This window comes from Molossus molossus, unplaced genomic scaffold (assembly GCF_014108415.1).
Source record: "Molossus molossus isolate mMolMol1 unplaced genomic scaffold, mMolMol1.p scaffold_m16_p_1, whole genome shotgun sequence".
Lineage (NCBI taxonomy): Eukaryota > Metazoa > Chordata > Mammalia > Chiroptera > Molossidae > Molossus > Molossus molossus.
The window spans coordinates 194,699,119-194,718,219 of NW_023425344.1; the positions used below are offsets into that span (position 1 = coordinate 194,699,119).

Here is a 19,101-nt window from a genome sequence, read left to right on the forward strand (position 1 = left end):
CGCAACACAGCATACAGTTTTTGTGCAGGTGCTGATCATATAAAACAGAATTTCACCTCAGTGGGGTTTGGTATGTGCCAATATCTCCCTGTGGATATGCTGCTTGTGAAGCTTATGGGATCCTGCTCTGTTGTTGTGTAAAGCTGCCCAGCAGGTGTACTGGTTCTGGGCCTCTTCAGAGGGACTCAGACACTGTCTTTGCTTGGCCCACAGCAACCTGTTTGGAGCTATCAGTGATCCCTAGCTTGTGGCTCCCTCTACTGGGTCTGGGTGCATGTGGAAAGTACCAAGCTGTGCACCAAAGTCTGCTTTTATTAGCCCCAGGCCTAGGAGCAGGTCAGGCAGAGACTCAAAGCACCTAGGGATGCGCCACTGCCTGCAGGCTGACTGTTAGTCTCAGTCACTTAATGAGCCTCCAACTGTAATCAGGGCATAAGCTCCACAGGGTTGGGCAAGAGGGATTTCAAAGGGTGGGGCTATTGCTTTCCTTCCAGGCTAAAGCTGTGTCAATGGGAAAGGTCAACCTGAGAAAGATGGGGGAATGACTCAGCACAGGGATCCAGGTGACTGTTCGCTCAGCTCTCTCCCATCAATTCCCAACTCTCCTCACATAGCTCTAGCTACTCTGCCCTCCCTCTGCCAGAGCCCAAGGTGAGTGGCTGCAAATAAAATGTGCTTTGGCCCTTTAATAGAGTAACTGCATTTGTAGCTGTCTTTATCTGGCAGACAGAAACCCCACTGCTTTTCACAGCCAAGTGTTATGTGGGCATCTTTCTCAGTTCTGGTGCTCAGGCCTGGGAAGCCTGGTTTGGGGTCAAGACCCTAGACTTTTTAGGGGGATTTCCTCCAGCTGAGAGATCCCTCTGGAACTTTAGCTGCTGTCTGTGGGAGCTCAACCAACCCTCTCATGCCTCCATACTTCCTACCAGTATTGAGATGGCTTCCTCTTTAAGTCCTTGGTTATAAGGCTTTTCTTCAGCTAGTTTTTAGTTGGTTATTCAGGAAGATTTTTTTATATTTTAGTTGTATTTCTAGTTTGGTCCTGGGAGAAGGTCACTAAAGCTCCACCTAATCTGCTGCCATTTTGGAACTCAAGTTTTCTCCTAGTTGTCTTTTTCATAAGTTTATTTAACTGAGAAAGACAATCACATTCAAGGATTTGTTTAAAAAATATAACCTTATTTATCTAAACATTTATTTTGGTTATTTATCATAGGAGAAAATAAGACATGTAATAAAGGACTTTTTTTCTCGTTTAGACTTCATTTGTTACTTCTACTTATTTTTATTTCCATTTTACTTCTCTTTGAGGTGTGACCACTCTTTTATATTTAGGCCTCATTGAGAGCTTTCTGATAGTTTATGGCTTTTGTCTGATTCTTCTGGCTTTGACCACTTAGAAGGTATAGGATTTCAATAGTTGTACAGTCTTGAGGCTCTTTGAATACCAACATTCTGTGGTTATTTGTTCAGTCCAGTTAGAAAAGCTAGTGACTTTTCAGCCTTCTTCCTGCTAGTTATTGGGTGTTCTGTGGATGAACTGATTGAATCTTTACAATATCTAAAGCCCTTCAGCAGTGTAAAGATTTAGCAGTGAAACCTCCCATCCGTTATTTATTGAGCACCTGCTATGTATGTGGCAGTCATTGTTCTGAGGATGTAACTGAAAAAACAAAAACAAAAACAAAAACGCAGCCCCTGCCTTGTCAGAATTTGTAAGATATAGCAATATCTAACAGATGATACTAATAATGGCTACCACTTACTATGTGCCGGGCACTTTTTATTTAAATTGCTACATATATTTCCTCACATAATGCTTACGACAGCCTGTGAAATTTTGGTAGTATTATTATTATCCCTAATTTACATCTAAGGAAACTGGTGCAAAAAAGATTATGCTGTCCCAAATCACCTAGCTAGTGTGTGGTAAAGACGGAATTCAGATCTGCCAGTTGGGCTTCAAAAATTCCACATTTATCCACTACACTGTACTGTGCAATTATAACAGATAATTATGGTATAATTTAAATGGATGATTAAATAGGTAATTTCAGTAAGTGTGAGCAGTGATATGATGGAAATACTTGCTGCTGTGGGAGGTCAGAATGATTTCACTCAGTTTGGTCTTGCTAGGGTCAGGAAAAGCTTTTCTGAGAAAGTAGATCTTTATTGAAAGAGCCTTTCCCACCATACACACACTTTTTAACTTGAAAATAATTGGAAAGAATATTTTAAAATAGGCAGTGGTTTTCATACAAAGAAATAGCAACATAGGTTAGAAACACCATTAATCTGTTCTCAACTTGGGAAGGTTTTCTGGTGACTATACCTTATTTACTGTTTGAGTTTAATACATTTTTTAAATGAGCTTTTAAAAATTTTAATGAAAGAAAAAAGTTTTTTATTTTTTATTTTTGAGGAGACAAACCAAATGAGAATACTATTATGTAAATAATACCAAGTGCTTTTGTTTTGATAGAACAAAAGATTTGATTGATTATGTGCAGTTTAAATTAGTTTTAAAATGGTAGCAGCTTTGATTGATTACTTCAGGTCTGTTGTCATATTGTAGCAGGGATTAACATTTCTAAATTTTGGACCATGAAATGAGCATAGAGAAAAGTATGAAATGCATTATATAGAACACATTTCATAATAGTCAAAGCTTTTATAAAATACTATGTATTCATAGATGTTCAATGTTTGCAAATTAAATTGTAATTTAGACAGATTTTAAGTATAAAATTGAACAGTTTTGTGATCTCTCTATGTAACAACTGGTTTTATCAGTTATTAATCTTTTGAATACTTTTCATTTTTATTATAACTTAGGAACTGTAATATTTTAGGGTGTGCTTGGAAATATTTTTGTGGTTAGTAGCATACTATGGCTAAGAAGCTACTATGATAGATGGTTCTAGTAGTATTGATCGATCCTTCATAATGTAGTGTTTATCATCTCTCATGTATAAAAATCTCATTTTCATTAATGGTTATTTTCATGGTAAAACCATTGTATAGAATTCAAGATCTTAATTAAGAGCCTCAGGGGGTCAGGTTTGATTACTTTTATTATCACAGTCACGCTTTGTCAATTTAAAATATGCACCATGATAACTCTGTATTTAATGATTTTGCTGGTTTACTTGTAACCTTTATATTCTAAAATTGAAATAGCATCCATTGATCAGTACCACTGACTGATCTGCTTAGGCTCCATCATAATAATTGCTTGCTTGGTTTTTGTTCCTTTCTCCTCATTCCAATTTCTTCCTCAGTTCAGTCACCTTCCTTTGTTTTCTCTGGCCCTTTGATATTCTGGCTGGTCACTGCATTATTCTGCTTCCTTCCCTGCTATTCTGTCAGTCCCATATAGCATTATGTTATGGCATTCTTCTGCCTTTTCTACTTATGGGCATCTATTCTCTCATTGCTTAACTCTCTGTGGTACTTAAAAAGTCAGCTGTTTAAACTGTGGGTAAAATAACCCACTTTTTTTTCTTTCTTTAAAGCTGTATTTGACACCTATCTTGTACTTAACACTACATGGATGAGTACATAACTATATGCATAAAATATTTTGTTATTCTAATTCCTTTAGGTTTTTTGTTAACTGTGGTATTTTTGCCTAATTTATGCTTAGCCTGGAAACGTCTGGTGTTTTAATATGGTTCAGGGTGGTGAGCTGTAACCTGGTTATCACATTTCTAGATATGAACTTTTCCTTTCTATATATGAAAGTGATCTTTATTTTCAGATTCATAGGTTCTTGCTACTAGAAATTATCATCTAGCATTATCATCACCTGTATGTTAAAATGCAAAATCTCAAGGCCCTACTGAAGACCTTATACTTCTTTTTTTTTTAATCCTCACCCAAAGTTATGTTTTTATTGATTTTAGAGAGAATGGGAAAGAGAGAAACATCAGTGTGAGAGAGAAACATCAATCAGTTACATATTGTACATGTCCTGACTGGGAATCAAACCCACAACCTTTTTGGTGTATGGGGTGACACTCCAACCCACTGAGCCACTCGTCCAGGGCAAGACCTCAATATGATGGGCTAATTCGGACGAGGGGGGGTGCCCACTAAAGTCCGTTATATAATAAAGTAGGTTTTCTGAATGCATTTGTTAAAAATTGACAAATTAGTTAGTTTACCTGTTTGTGCTTATGTAGACATGTTTGTGTAGTTAAAATTAAGTATATAAGTAAAATTTAATTTCACAGAACATTTTTCTATATGTATTACAGTAATTTTAAATTTATACCGATAGATTTAATTTATAGATCTAAATTTATACTGATAGGTCTAATAGATGCATGCATTCATTCACCTGTCACCAAGAGTAAAGACGTGCACACGGCTGGGCTAGTGCATGTGGGAACATCTGCTGACAGGTGTTAAAACTGCTCTAGAAAGTCACACCACAACAGAACCAGTTACCGCTCTTGATGCAGTATGATCACCTGCTAATCGTTTCCCAGACATTGCTTACAAGCGGTTACTCTTGAGTTTAAATATGTAGATTATAGTTGTAGATATGTTATATTTATATAGGTGAAATTACTAGTGTTTTGTTTTAACATATGGCCTATTTGAAAAAAAAATTTGTTAAAAATAACAGTGAATTAATAACACAAAAAACCTGTAAATTTGATTATAAGCAAATGTTGATTAAAATCATTTAAAAATGAACAGGGTGTTAATTTTCACATACGACATACGGACCAGAAATTTTGTCTGTTCAATCAAGGTCTGAAAAATGAAGGTTTACTGTACTTCTCAGTCTGCATTTTAACAAGATCTCTAGTTAATTTATATAAACACTGAAGTTTGTAAGGCACTATTTTAGGTATCATGCAGCTAGTTGACATGTTAACAAGCTCTTTGAACATGAGTTCTGTAGTGATCTTATTTAAATGTTTGTAAATTATTTTGTAACTATTCATCTTGATTCACCAAAAGTTATATCCTGGGTGGGTATCACTAATACTACTATGTGGAACAAAATGACAAAATTAATCTCAAACAGTAGCCAGGCCCAGTCTTTTAAGTGAGGATTTGTATATATTAGATCTAAAACTATAACAAACATTTATAAGTTTGGTTTCTTTGTCCTTCCTCCATTATCAGTTTGCATCTGTGGATGAACTATTTTGTTGTTCTTCTTGGGCTATTGCTTTTCAAGAAAATTGTATAGACACAGGTGGACCTTTGAGGTGTAGGGAAAAATATTCAAATTTCTATTTGTTTATCTTAAGTGAGCAAAAATTATACCTTACTGAAATTTGATAGTTGCTTAATACTATATGTATATTATTTATGAAGAAATATTTAGGATCCATGTTAGATCTTGCTTGTACATGAAGAAAAAAGTTCATGTACTCCTCTGTAGAGCAGTATGACAGTCCCATAAAATTTCATAATTTTTATGAGATTTTAAGTGGACTGGGAAATAATCTTGTAGTAAGTTCTGTACTGTGCCCGACAGTATTTGGGTGCACACAGATAGGGACAATACTTACTATTATTTTTGTATGGTTGGTAGTAAAATAATTGTTGTGTTCTCTGAGCAAATGTTAACAGGGGCTTAGAGACAGAATTCCTGTATGCTACTACATGTAATCATTCAAGTTAATACATTGTATATGTACAGTCATTTGATGAAACCCCAAAACTTAACATTGATTTCTATATTTGTGCTTTCAGAATTAGTTAAAGTATTAAATGGATTTCATTTTTATAGTCATAAAAGGAAAACCTTTTTATTGTAGTACTTCAAGAGTAAGAGAACTGAGAGCATACAAAATTAATCTGTTATTACTGCTTTAGTATTCAAACGCAGTGTGAACAATGTGGCGGGCGCATTTCTGTTGGTATTTTTCTTGAGTAATAGCATTATTTAATGATGATAAACAATATTTCACTGAGTGTTTTGTAGGTTCAGTACCTTCCTTTGACTGTTTGCCTAAGAATGGCAGTGAGAATGGCGTGGAGGAGAGAAACACTCAGTTGTATGTGAGATAGCAGTATGTCACTTAGCACTTGAAGAGTGTTAAGTTTTAAGCAGCAACAATAGAAAAGCTCCAAGGAGTGGCCTTAGCTATAAGCCATTGTATTTTGTATATAGCTTCTGCTGTGCGTGGTTGTGACAGACGGGACTGGGGTTGTGGTTACCAGAGGATACCCTTGTGGTCATAACCAAGTTGTAAATGTCACTGAGATTCTGCTTGAATGTCTGTCACATGTGTATCATTGATTCTAAAGTAGATAAAAATGAAACAATGATTCATTTGGGAGTTAGCACTCCCAGAAGATGAGTTTTCAAACAGAACAGCAGAAGGACTTGTGACATGCATCCGTAAGCAATTGTAATGATTTGACAGTTATTTAGCCCTCAGTTCCTAGCCTTTTGGTTGAACTGACAGCATGCCTGCAAAGATAGTGAGGCCTGTTTCAGCCCCATTAATGTCTTCTTGAATGTTTCCCTGCAGTCTGGGTTAATGATAAATGTTCAGTGATTGATGATTTTATAGTCCCAGGGGATTCTGGGTGGTTTCTAGTTTCCATGAGCCAAGGCAGTTTTCTTTCTTGTTCGGGCTTCTTAATAGTTTTCCTGATCTTTACTAAAATTATTTTAAGTTTACGTATCATCTGTAGTTTTAATTAACTAGGGTTCAAAGCTTTATCAATAAGTATATGATGCTGTACTTAGTATGTATAAGATTTTGAGATCCAGAACAGTTTTTAATCCACAGAGATTTTGTACAGAGCTTTTAATCCACAGAGCTTTTAATCCACATTTTACTTGTAAACTTTAGTATCTTTTTTCTGCTTTACTTTTGAAAAAAACATGTTGTAAGTTATAAGGAGAGATTTAATGACCGCTATTGTGAAATAATAATATCAGCTTTATTGTTTTCATGGTGTTTGCTGTTTCATTTTTCAAAATCTTAAAAACTTAAATCAGCTATTTTTAATGTGTTTCCCTTTTTACATGGCTTACTTTCTATAAGAGTATATCTTGTTATACTAATATTGAAAGGAGTATAAACAGATCTTTTTTGCTAAATATTTGTTTGCCCTTTAGGAAAAGATTCATTTCTAGTATATTGATTATGGATTGTTTTTAGTTATTTTAAGGACAACTGTAATAGCCTACCCCTTTATTGGTAGGGTATGGAGGCAGTTAGAAAGGATAGAGATGAACATTTTTATTATTTAGTACAACTCAGAAGTATATTTTATTCATCCTTTAAAAAAAAGATTTATAGAACTTTCCTCTTAGATGTAGAGATCACAGGGCTAAATTTTTTTTTTTTCAGATCAATAAAGAAACATTTTTTTGTTTACTTTTAAACCTTAAAAGTAACATAAAAGAAGCACTTCTGTTTAGTTTTTCAAGTAATGAACACGGAACTTGGTTAGGAATAACCATTTGTAAGTCTGTATATTAATTAGATGATTATGCTCAATTAACAGGACTGCCAAGTAATCTCTTTAACACTCCGGTCTTTTTTTCCCCCCTAGGGTTTTACAGACAGCCCTCATTACAGTGATCACTTGAGTGACAGTCGATTAGGGGCCCATGAAGGCTTGTCCCCAACACCTTTCATGAACTCAAATCTGATGGGTAAGTTGGTACTTTTTTGTAAGTAGTCTTTACAAAGCCTCTCTGATTAGAGACATATTTTATCCCCTTGTCCAGGAAGGACACGTAAATATCTAGAAGAAAGTTGCTGAGTTCCTAGGGACATCTGGGCTTTCCTGTTCAGCTCAGTTTGAGGAGCGAGCATTCAGAAATGTGGGTCCTTCTCTTAGAGCAGTATTGTCATTGGTATCAGAAAAGAAAGCAGCGATGTTTTAGCTGTCAATTTTTGTAGTGTTTTTGTGACATCAAAAAACGTTTTCTGCTTTTGGGACAGAGAAGTGCTTCCGAGACATTTGTAATTTACTATTTGTCTTAACAGTTGTTTGTATGTGGTAATTAAAAATATGACAAAGCAGTAGTTTTAGACAGATTTTACTAATATTGGACAATATTTTCTTTTGGCACCATTTGCTTAAAACTTAATAGTACACTTAGATGTTGTAGCAATTGTTTTAAGCACTTGGGTTGATATTGGAGATTTTATTTTATTTTTTTTAATTTATTTATTTTATCCTCACCTGAGGACATTTTTCCATTTTTTGTACAGATAGAGTGGGAGGGAGAGAGAGGAAGAGAGAGAGAAAGAAACATCGATGTGAAAGGGACACATCGAGTGGCTGCCACCCGCACGACCAACCAGGGCCGGGGACAAACTGCAACCGAGGTACATGCCCTTAGCGGGAACCGAACCCGGGTCTCTCTGGACCGCAGGTGGATGCTCCAACCGCTGAGCCAAGCCGGCCAGGGCAATATGGAGATTTTAAAAGTTTTGTTCTGCAAGTGGTAAAGGATTCTTGGAAGGATATTACCTACCCCCTAAACCTGATTATTATATTTTGGCAAAACCTTTAAGGTTAACCATTGTCTGTATCTCCCCTTTACTTCCTGCAAAACAGCCCTTTCTCTCCTTTATCTTTCTCATATGAATGTTTATAGCTGTTCAATCTGAAATGATAAGCCCAAGCTTTTTTTATTTAATCAGTTTGGATGCCACCTTTTTTTAATGATAATTTTATTTTCTGCAGAACCTGATTCAGAAGAATCTGTTTTATGACATTTTTCCTTTTTGTTTATGCTGACACTCAGCATATTACAAAAGCTTTATTTAGTCTGTCTTACTAGTTGTCGGTGGCATCCTGTAAATAAGGAAGGTTTTGTGTAGTTGACATTGATTTCATTACTTTATTTCTTAAGGACGTGACCTATATTGTGATCTTAGAATTGTCCTTTTAAGACACAGCCATGCTAATCTAAGTGGATTATCTAAATCCAAAATCCTGGTGGTCTGCAATTTTTTAACAAATGGTTTTGCTTTACACAGTCTTTGTTTATTTCCCTTATCCTGTATAAAGTGTTGAGGAAACAGAGTCTGATGTTTTAGTGTGGATTTTAAAGCCAGAATCCTTGAATATGACATAAGAGTAAATATCTAATCAGCAATAAAACTTGTGTTTAAAATGACAGTTTGTTTCAACATAAATGCAAATGAAAATCCCAGTATTAAATACATTATCATTCCAGATTAAAGTCAAAATTTACTTTAATAAATTTAGAACAAAATAATTATACTTGCATTTAGCCAAGGAAAACTTTGTAATTTATTTTTAAAATTTTCTATTGAGCTTACCATCAAAGTAAAATAGATGTGACACTTCATATAATTTCCTTTCGTACTATAGCTTTTCCATAAGTAGCATTTAATTTATAGTAAATGTGGCAGAGCACATTATAGTCATTGTTTTTGTAATTTCAGATTGAACTAAGTAAGCTTTCTTAATTGAGGCTATAACTCAGAATTGTGAAAAACCAAAAAAATATATTTTTTTAGTATTTCTTTTCTTACCTTTATTCTTAACTCACATAGATAACTCTTAAGTGCAGTAGAATTGTATCATTAGCACAGCTTTGAGCCAAGATTACTGTTAAAATTGTGGGGTAAGTGTGGGAATTAAATGGATTCTAAGAAGTATGTATCAGTCACTTGCTCTGAGCAGCTGTTGACTAAAAATATTTTCGTAATTCAGTTTGAGGTAGCATTTTTTTAGTTGGAGCAATTATGAGCATGTGCTTGTTGGTTTCTTGAGTTTACAGATAATTATTAGAATACTGATAGTCATCCATATTTTGTGTATAGTCAGCATCTAAAATGAGTCTTGAAATTGAGAAAAAAACCAAAAAATTCAGATTTTTAAACAGGTCGATCCCTTTTCAGTACAAGTGAAAAAAATCTGCATCCATCTGAACTGCAATGTACAATTAATAAGGTCAGCTATACATTTTCATTGTAAGTTTTAAACCTAATCTTAAAAATGTTAATTTACCTGTAAGAAAAGGGAAAGTAATTCTGAAAAGATTAGGCGGATATTTTCAACAAAGTGGTCAAATGAAGTATCTAATAATTTAATCTATGCAGTTTGCAGGACAATAGCTTGCTTTTGGAAATAAATGTCTCTTAAATTGTAGAGCAGTTACGCAGCAACAGGCATTTCCACTTGATGTGAGCTGAAGTAATTGAAATGTTAGATACTCAAAATGTGAGTTTATAGCACTCGCTAGAGTTACAGTGGATAGATTTACTTTTCTACCATTGACAATTTAAGAGAGTTTCAGGCTAAAAACTGTCATTGTTAAAGCACAACTGAGATGTGATCGTGGTAGTATTAGAAACATTTGGAACTGTTTGATGCCTAATCATCATAACAGGTGACGACACTTCCGAGTGGTGCTGTGAGTGATAAATGCTCAGAAACAGTTAAAGTTAATAGGAGAGCTGTAACATATTTCATCATTGCTGCCACATATTAAAAAAAAACACCATTAAAAGGGGGGGATTGTATGTCTAGGCAATGTTATTTTTTTGGTATTATGTTCAGCCATAAGCACATTTGCCTGAAGAAATAGTGGATTATAAAGTGCCACTATCTTTCATGATGAAGCTCTGAAACACTAATGATTTTGCATATTGCAAAAATGAGAGATTTTGTCTAACAAGGGTTGATAATGATTCAATAATGAACAATTTGCCATAGAAACATGCCTTTCTATATTCATTTAGATATTTTGAAGTGTTTTATACCATAAGTAAAGCTATTATGTTAGATCGGTTAGAGTTCCTTTTTAATGAATTCCAGAATTATCCAGTTGATTTGTCAATATGAAAAAAAAGGCTTTTCTTATGTTTCAAGTTGAAATAAGTACATCTCTTGGAACATCACTAAGTAATTAGCATCAAACAGTTCTCTATTATAGTAAAACTGCAAAGCTTTGACAATAGCAGTGAATTGCAGCAGTATCACCAAATAGTCTTATCTTTTTCTAGCCTTTTCGAGCTTTGTTCTATTTCACTACCCTTGGTCCCCTTGTTAACTTCAGTAATATGTGCTTTCCTTTACCTGTTGTTGATTAGATGTATTTTTGATGATGATAGGGCCAGTTTATTAATTGGACATAGAAATGAATTATTTCATAGAATTGCCTTTCTTCAGTTCTCAATTGATTGTGGAATGAATTAGTCTTATCTTTCTACCCCTCCATGTTTATCAAAGCTTTAGTTATTTAGGCTGTGTGTGCATGAGTTGTCAATGGGAAACTTAAGATGAGATTACCTTCAATTTTCCTTTTTTTCCTGAGACTTTCAGTTGCGTTTTATTTCTGAGATCCATTTTGTCTCTAGAGATTTTTGTTAATATTTTATCTTTTAAAGAGTGAAAACATTAACAAAGTGTTGGTGGTATAAGAAAAAATGCAGGGCTGAGAGTTAGGTGATCTGGATTTTAATAACCTTTACTTCTCTCTCAGAGTATTGCTGGTAGTCTCAAAGATCTTCTGGGGCTCTAGAATTTTATAATCCAATGTATCTTGATATTTTCAACCCTGAAAAAGGCTGCAACTAGACTTATAATTGCTGCTTTGTAAATGATAAAACCAAGGCATAGGAAAATTGTTCTTCCTGATGTTACAAAGCCAGTAATTGGCAAAACTGAGTATCAAACCCATGTCTCCTATCGTCTAGTCCAGTGTTCTTTCCATTAAGCACCTTTTTTCTAAACCATTAAACTATAATTATGGAGACACTGGTCTTGAGAGATGACCATGAGAAAAAGGTTCTGTAGTGACACAACTTTGGAAAACATTGTATATTACATGCTCCCTCTTAAAAGATTCAGAACGTACTTTAGAATATTAAAGACTCTGGGGAAAAAAAAGAAGAAAAAAGCATCGTTAACTTTGTTTAGCCCATCACATCCCAGATTCATATGACGTACAGAGTGTTTCTATAAAAAGGATCATTAGCCTCTGAAGAGCTGGTTTTCCATGGAGCACTCACTGGAAAATGCTTGTAAGTTATTTTAAGAGAAAAATGAAAGATAATACACGAAAGTTCTCTGAAATGTAAAGTAACACAATGTTAATAATATTGCTGTATATATTTTTATAACTCATTTTAGGCATCTTAGCTGATTTAACAGTTTGGGTTCAGTTGTTCGAGTATGTTATGTTAAACCTCTGTTTATAAGTATTTGACTTCTGAATAAACCAGCTCTCTGTCCTTCCATCTCTGTTGAAGTCTGTTTGCTCAGTCCTACCCTTCTTTCTACCTCAGAGTCTAAAGTGCCTCTTTGGTAGCAGCTACTACATTTTATTTTAATTTCATTGTGGATTAACTGGTTTCTGTCATTGTCTGTGTATTTAAACCCAAGTATACTTTTCTCATATGTGTTCGGTATTTCAGACAATCTAATATCAGAGAAAACTTTTTTGTATATTTGATCCTGCCTGCACTGTAATTTATGTCTAATCCAGAAGTCTTCTAGAGTTACAAAAAATGTAGAATCACCATTTTTAAAGTATCAAAACACAGTAGAATTCTGCCCTCAGAAGATCTCTAACTTTGATGTACGTTAAATTTTTTCACTAGATGAGATGATGAAAATTATTATGATTGTGCTTAGGGGGGAAGCAGTATGGCTTAGTGTTTTACAGTGTTTCATACGGGTCTTCATACTTTCTCCAGCATTTTATTAAATAACCTCGAGTCTCAAGAAAGGATATGAGTTATATATTTATTGATCTGCATTCTCTGATCTTTGGCTGCTTACAAAAACAAAATGATGACACTTGAGTGATGACACTCAAGTGGGAGAAACTTGAGTGAGAGACTTAGTTAATATTAGAGAAACCAAACCTGGGAAAATGAAATGAGTAGTTAATTAGGAAACATGCCAACCCTCTTGATTCTAATTTAGATCACATCCCCTTTCTACTATATGGCATTTTCCCCTCATTTTACCTCTCATGTTCGACCATTCGTTTATTTGCTCTTTTTCTACATTATAGCTCCTATATCTTTGTTCCCTCTTGCTTCTGCTTAGACCAGTCTGAATTGTTGAGTACCTTCCTTCTTCTCCTTCAGGTACCCATTCATCCCTTTATTCTGCCCTTAACTGTGAAATACTGTGTGGCATAATATAAAGGTGAATAAGATTCGGTCTGCTTAAAGTCTTGGCTATTTTAGTGTAGTAGGGAAGTAATTTCACTAATTAGTATAGTTGGTAGTATATGAGTGATACAAAAAAAAATTCTTATAGAAATTCAGAAGAGATTAAGATAAGGCACAACCAGAAATAATCAGGGAAAATTTTATTATAGAGTAGCATTTAATCTAGTGTATTGGTCAGAAATTTTTCTTACAAGCAAAGAGAAATTATGTTCAACAAAAATTGATATTTATTGACTTACATATCCCAGATGTCTAGGAATAGATTGTTTCTAGGCATAGTGGATCCAGGGGTTCAAACCATGTCATCAGGTCCCCCTTTCTCTTTAAAAGTGTTTGTTGAGAGAATGAGATAAAACTGGAGCAGCAAATGGGGCTGAGAGATTTGAGAAGTGGGAAGGGGTAGGGGTAGGGGTACAGTGTTCTCTCTTCCTCTCTACTTCTAGATTCTTCAGCCTTTCCAAGTTGTTCTAAATATTACAGGATACATTATTTCTTCATGGTTAGGAATGTTTCTTTCAATGAAAATATGTATTTTATTTATAACACTCTGTTGCTGGCAACATCATCCCTTTCTATGCCCATACCCTTGAAAAGCAGCCTCTTTCCATGGTTAAAATGGCTTTTGACAACGATTCTTTTGAAGCCCGAGATGAGCCTAATTACTTCTTTCCTATCCAGTCTGGGAGGAACCAAACTAGTACTAATGCCCCACTTTGAAATAGGTTTCAGAAATTTAAGGGTGTGCCTTTGTAGACCTAGATCCCTTTTATCTAAGTAATTACTCATGTAGTGAATTACTTAAAAGAATTACTTAGAATTTCTTATTTTTGTTGTTTTTATCCTCACCTGAGGACATTTTTCCTTTTTTTTTTTTTGTTCAGGTAGAGTGGGAGAGAGAAGGAGACAGAGAGAAATATCGATGTGAAAGGGACACATTGAGTAGCTGCCACCTGCACGACCCAAGCAGGGCTGGGGACAAGCTGCAACCGAGGCACATGCCCTTAGCGGGAACCGAACCCAGGTTTCTTTGGACCACTGGCCGACCCTCTAACCACTGAGCAAAACCAGCCAGGGCATAGAATTCCTTGAAAGAGATGCCTAGATTTCAGAAGATGGGAAAAGAATGTTCAATTGGGGCTTTTATTTTGAAAATTCAAATAACTAAAATTATAAAGTAATATTGACAAAACAAACAATAACATTACTAGGTCTAAAGTGAACAAAGAATGAAATAATTGTTGATTTTTGGTATTTTTCTCTTCAGAAAATTATATGGCAATATAGAAATCTCTTTTACATCACATTTGGACCTTGTTGATTTTCTCTTCAGCTATTAACTGACTAACATAGCTAGCTCTAAATCTTTTGGTAGCTTTTGTGTTTGATTAAATGGTTCTTTAACATAACTTGCAAGTGGTTCATGAAACTTTTAGTCTCTTGCATGATAGTCAGCTGGCAGTGGATTTCTTTTGCATTTGCTTTGTATTATGGGATATTTAGCAAAAGATTAAACAAAAACTCCATTGACTCTGGCCTGAGATAGCCACACTCTTTGTGAGGGATATTTCAGTGGGATTTTTTTTAAGTTTTCTGGTCATAAGTGAATATTTTTACAAGATCGCAACACTGGCTTAACTCTGTATCCTTGTAAACCTGTAACTCTAGGGACTCATAAAGGGAGGACCACCTCTATTTTTGTTTTTTCAAGCTATTTGTTTATCATCACTTGTGTGTATATGCTTCATGATCAACAGCAGTCTTTACTGATCTTCACAGTTTTATACAGGGTGAGTGGCATAGATCTGATAAGTGGTTCTTTCTTGAATCTCCCCATTGTGTTTGTCTAATTCTAGGCAAGTGAAGGTGAACTCAGGATATTCTGAGGGCTTCCTGTATGGGACAAAGGGCTTTGGCTGCTTGGTTAACAGAGAATAAAAGAATGATTTTTTTAGAAGGAATTTTTGTAAATTTTACAGTTTTCTTAGATGTGTATAATCTCAGAATCACACCATGACATACAGTTGAGAATTTGGAGCACTATTTTAGTTAGGAAAAGTCCTAGAGCAGCATTATCAGATTATGCTACTCTATGTGGTAACAATTCAGATTCATTGCTCATGGGTATAGTGATGCTTCTATTGTTTATTATAGGTTTTCTGACTATTAAACATAAATGTTTAAATACTAAAATTCTCCTAGAATATTTGAGCTGGGTAGGCTCTTATCTCAGTGGTTCTCAATTTGGGAGTGTTGAGAAATATATGATTGTAATGGACATAGGGGGAGGTGCAACTGGTACTCCCCGTTCACTGGAATCTCTTTTAAAGTGAAAAATTAGTACTAGCTTCATTAGTAGTGACAGTGTTTATGCCAGTTTTAATTAGCCTCCAAATAAAAGCCAACATTAGCCTCCAACAATTTGGATAGCATATTCTTAATTGTTTGGGTTTAAATTTGTAGAAATGTAACTGTTTGAAAGTACTCATGGCATTCATCCTTCAGTTGTATAGGTTTTGTACTATGTTCCTGTTATTTAATAAGCCTCAAATTTTAAGTGAAGCCTCTCAAAAGACTCTTGCTTATTTTGAGTATCAATCCACCATTTTCATAATCTCCTTCACATCTCAGTTTATTGCTTCTTTTCTTACAAAATTTAGCCTTTGCTTTTTATAGCTCACATTTTATTTCTTTACTTCCAGATTGAGTTTGTTTTGTTTGTTGTTGCTATTTGGGATTTTGGGTTTTTATGAACACTAGAATTTGCCATTCTACCTACATTTCAGGGCTTTCCTGTCAGAAAAAAAATTTTTTTTTGGCTATTGCCATATGTGTGGAGTGGTGTAAAGTATGTTAACAGTCTTTTTTTTTTTATTATTCTCACACGAGGACATTTCTCCACTTTTTGTTCAAATAGAGTGGGAGGGAGAGAGAGGAAGAGAGAGAGATAGGAAGAGTTTGAGGTGAGTCTATTCTGGTGGTCCCTGGGATTAGATATTTTAGGCAAACAAGTCTTTAGAGGGAGTTCTGGCTTGGAGTCTCTTGAGATAATTTGGGGGAGAAAAGGGGAGGGTTCTTGGAAATGGAGTTGAGAAAAACATCAGAAAGTTAGTTTATAACTTCTTGAATTTTAAAGATTCTATCTAATTTGCCATATCTTTTCTAAGATTTTTCTTACAGTCTTGATTTTAAATGTGTACAAAGAACCAATCATAAATAATATACTTGCCTCTGTGTTGTCAAAAATTTTGTGTCATTTGGGAAAGCAAAGGTTATAATTATGGATATTTTTAAATTGTAATGAACTATGGTGCATTATAAATTTAAGGATTTTAGACCTATTTTAAAATGACTATTGATGAGTCCTTGGGGGCAGATTTTTTTTTGTACATGTGAGAGCTGAAGTAAAAACAAATCACCCTTACTTAAAGAGAGGTTAAATTGAAGTGGCTAAATTTCAAATATCTCTTTTGCTACAGTGTGTCAGTTAGTCTGACTGTAGGGTATATTTATCAACTGTGAAGCCCACTGAAGCATGCAAAACTGAGCAGGGTACCATTTTACCCAGTGGGTCTTCTTTCTCTGGGCATTTGTAGCTGTGCATCAGTGTGTGGGGTCAGCTGGGGAAAGCTTCCCAGGGCTAAGATGTCAGCTATTGTCTGCTCTTTCAAAAACCGTATTTCTTATTTCCTGTGAGGTAGTTATTTGGAAGCATGCACAGCAATGCTCATTTTAATATTGTGAATAGGACAATCTCAAGTTCTATGATACTTAAAAAATAATTCTATAATTCTTTGTAGTTTGCTTATGTTTTTTAAGAATATTAAAAGTCCTATTTCTCTTTTCTTAAAATCAAATGTTTTAACTTATTCTTACAATAAGTTAGATAGAACCTATGGCCTAGATCAACTATTCACTAATTAAAGAATTCAGATTATTTATCTTAACCTATTGTCATAGATAGTGTTTTAAGTGTTTTAGGGATGAATACTGGATACCATTGTATGTCACAAATGAATAGAAATTATCAAAGGCATTTTAACTTGGCTTTCTGCCTTTCTTCATAAAAAATATTAGTTTAAAATGATATTTATTTAATGTTACTAAATATTCTTATTTAAATCATTTACATATTATCATAAATCATAATTGTATTTAAACCCACTATAAGGAATTCCTACTCAGTGCAAATGTACATGTAAGGTATCTAGAAAGCATTAATTTGTGAAGAAGCAAAATGGAAGAGGTTAGAATGACCTTCATGCTGTGTGTGTGTGTTGAAATTTTAATTCAAGATCCAAATGGTCTTGATATTTCTAATGAGAAAATATATAGATCATTTATTATTGTAGGAAATCAGACTATGGAAATTTAGAAAAAGTAAAAGCAACCCCTAAATTACCCAGCAAGTTGTATAGATACATCTTTCTCAGCATGCATACACATGCTAGTTTAACAATGTATAATATATCTGATTAGTGTCATAATGGATTGCCTGGAAAGATAATGGTTTTAAGAGTCAATAAAGCACACAGTAGGGAAGATTTAATTAGCATGATCAATGTTGGTTCAAAAAAATGAGACTTTGTGTTCATCTGATCATTAAGATTTTATTTTAAAGAATTCTGTTTTAAAGCATTTAAAGTGTACCATAGTCAAGGAAGAGGCTCATGTTTTTCCCTTTGAAAGCACTGGAAGATTAGAGGAGTGTCACAAATAGGGTGAAGCTTTAAGACACTGAATCTTCTTGACTTCTGTTAAAAGTCTCTAATGTGTATGATATTTTCATTTTTAATACAGACTATAAACACATGTGTATGTACGTGAGAAAGTGGAGTCATCTTTTCATAGTGTCCATTCCTTATTTCTTCTGTGAGTAGGCTGTTGGGAATTTGGTTAAAAGTTTGTTTTTAATTAAGAAAAGTGAGGCATTTATATACAGGAAAGAAAAGAATGTAAGAGTAATAATGTAGGCTGCTGCCTTCTGTTCAGTTCCACAAAACCCTTTAATTTAAGAGACTCAGTCTGTCTTTATAGGTTGTTTTGGCTGGGCCTAGATAGAACGGATGCATTGGCTGTTGAAAGCTAAAAATGGACTTGGTTCCTCATATAAATGAAGAAATTGAGATGTTAAAATTGAGGTACTTGGAATCCTCACCTTCAGAATATTCCCAACAGTTATTGAGTTGTTAGGGGAAAAGGAAAAAAACGTTGATGTGATAATAGGAGATTCAAATTACAGTGTGTGGGTTACTGAGCTAAAATTGTAAAGATAAATGTAGAGCTTCAATGAGTGAAGAGTACATTTATATCCTGTTTCAGATGCCTGGTGTTAGTCCCATGTATGAGGTCTTGAGATGAAAACATATTTGAATGTCTTCACTTTTCTGACTTTTTCTCTGATCCCATTCTGTTTTTTGGGAAGTGTTTTGTTTTAAGATGGAGCTCACATGGAGCAGAACTGGTTAGGGCTGAATCGACTTGTAGTAGGTTTCTTGGTGGTGGAATGTCTTATTTCACTCTGGACAGAGGCATGGGGCAGCTGAATCCCAGTGAGTGTCGAACTCTGAAAACATTGTGCCTATGGCTTTTCTTAGGGATTTGTTGCAGGCATAAAAAAGAAATTTTGTATTCACTGGAGGTAGTGACAATTGCTTATCCTCTCTAAGACCTTAGAATAATTATTTAGACTGAGGTCCGTGTTGTATGCTTATTGAGGGAAGTTGACATAGGATGAACTGATCAGCAGACCTTGATAAGATTTCATAGTTTGCCTGTGTGCATAGAGGCATTGGTAGGTTCGGAATAAACATTATGTAAGTGTGGAGAGGGTGAAAAGAGAAGAATCACCCAAAAGGGTCATGTGGACAGGGGGCCAACCTCTCACTCCTATACTTCCTTTAGATACCTTAAAGAACTAAAAACTTTTATTTTTTTTCTTTAT

General features: G+C 34.7%; 1 protein-coding gene across 7 annotated transcripts in view; it reads left to right on the forward strand.

Annotated features, from left to right (window-relative positions):
* The window catches only part of TCF12 (transcription factor 12), a 355,331-nt gene that overhangs the window by 164,004 nt on the left and 172,226 nt on the right, over positions 1 to 19,101 (forward strand). For all 7 annotated transcript variants that reach the window (XM_036241005.1, XM_036241022.1, XM_036241038.1 and 4 more), the window contains one exon: positions 7,540 to 7,642. In XM_036241005.1, the coding sequence (XP_036096898.1) occupies positions 7,540 to 7,642 (103 nt within the window). The remainder of the gene's footprint in view (positions 1 to 7,539; positions 7,643 to 19,101) is intronic.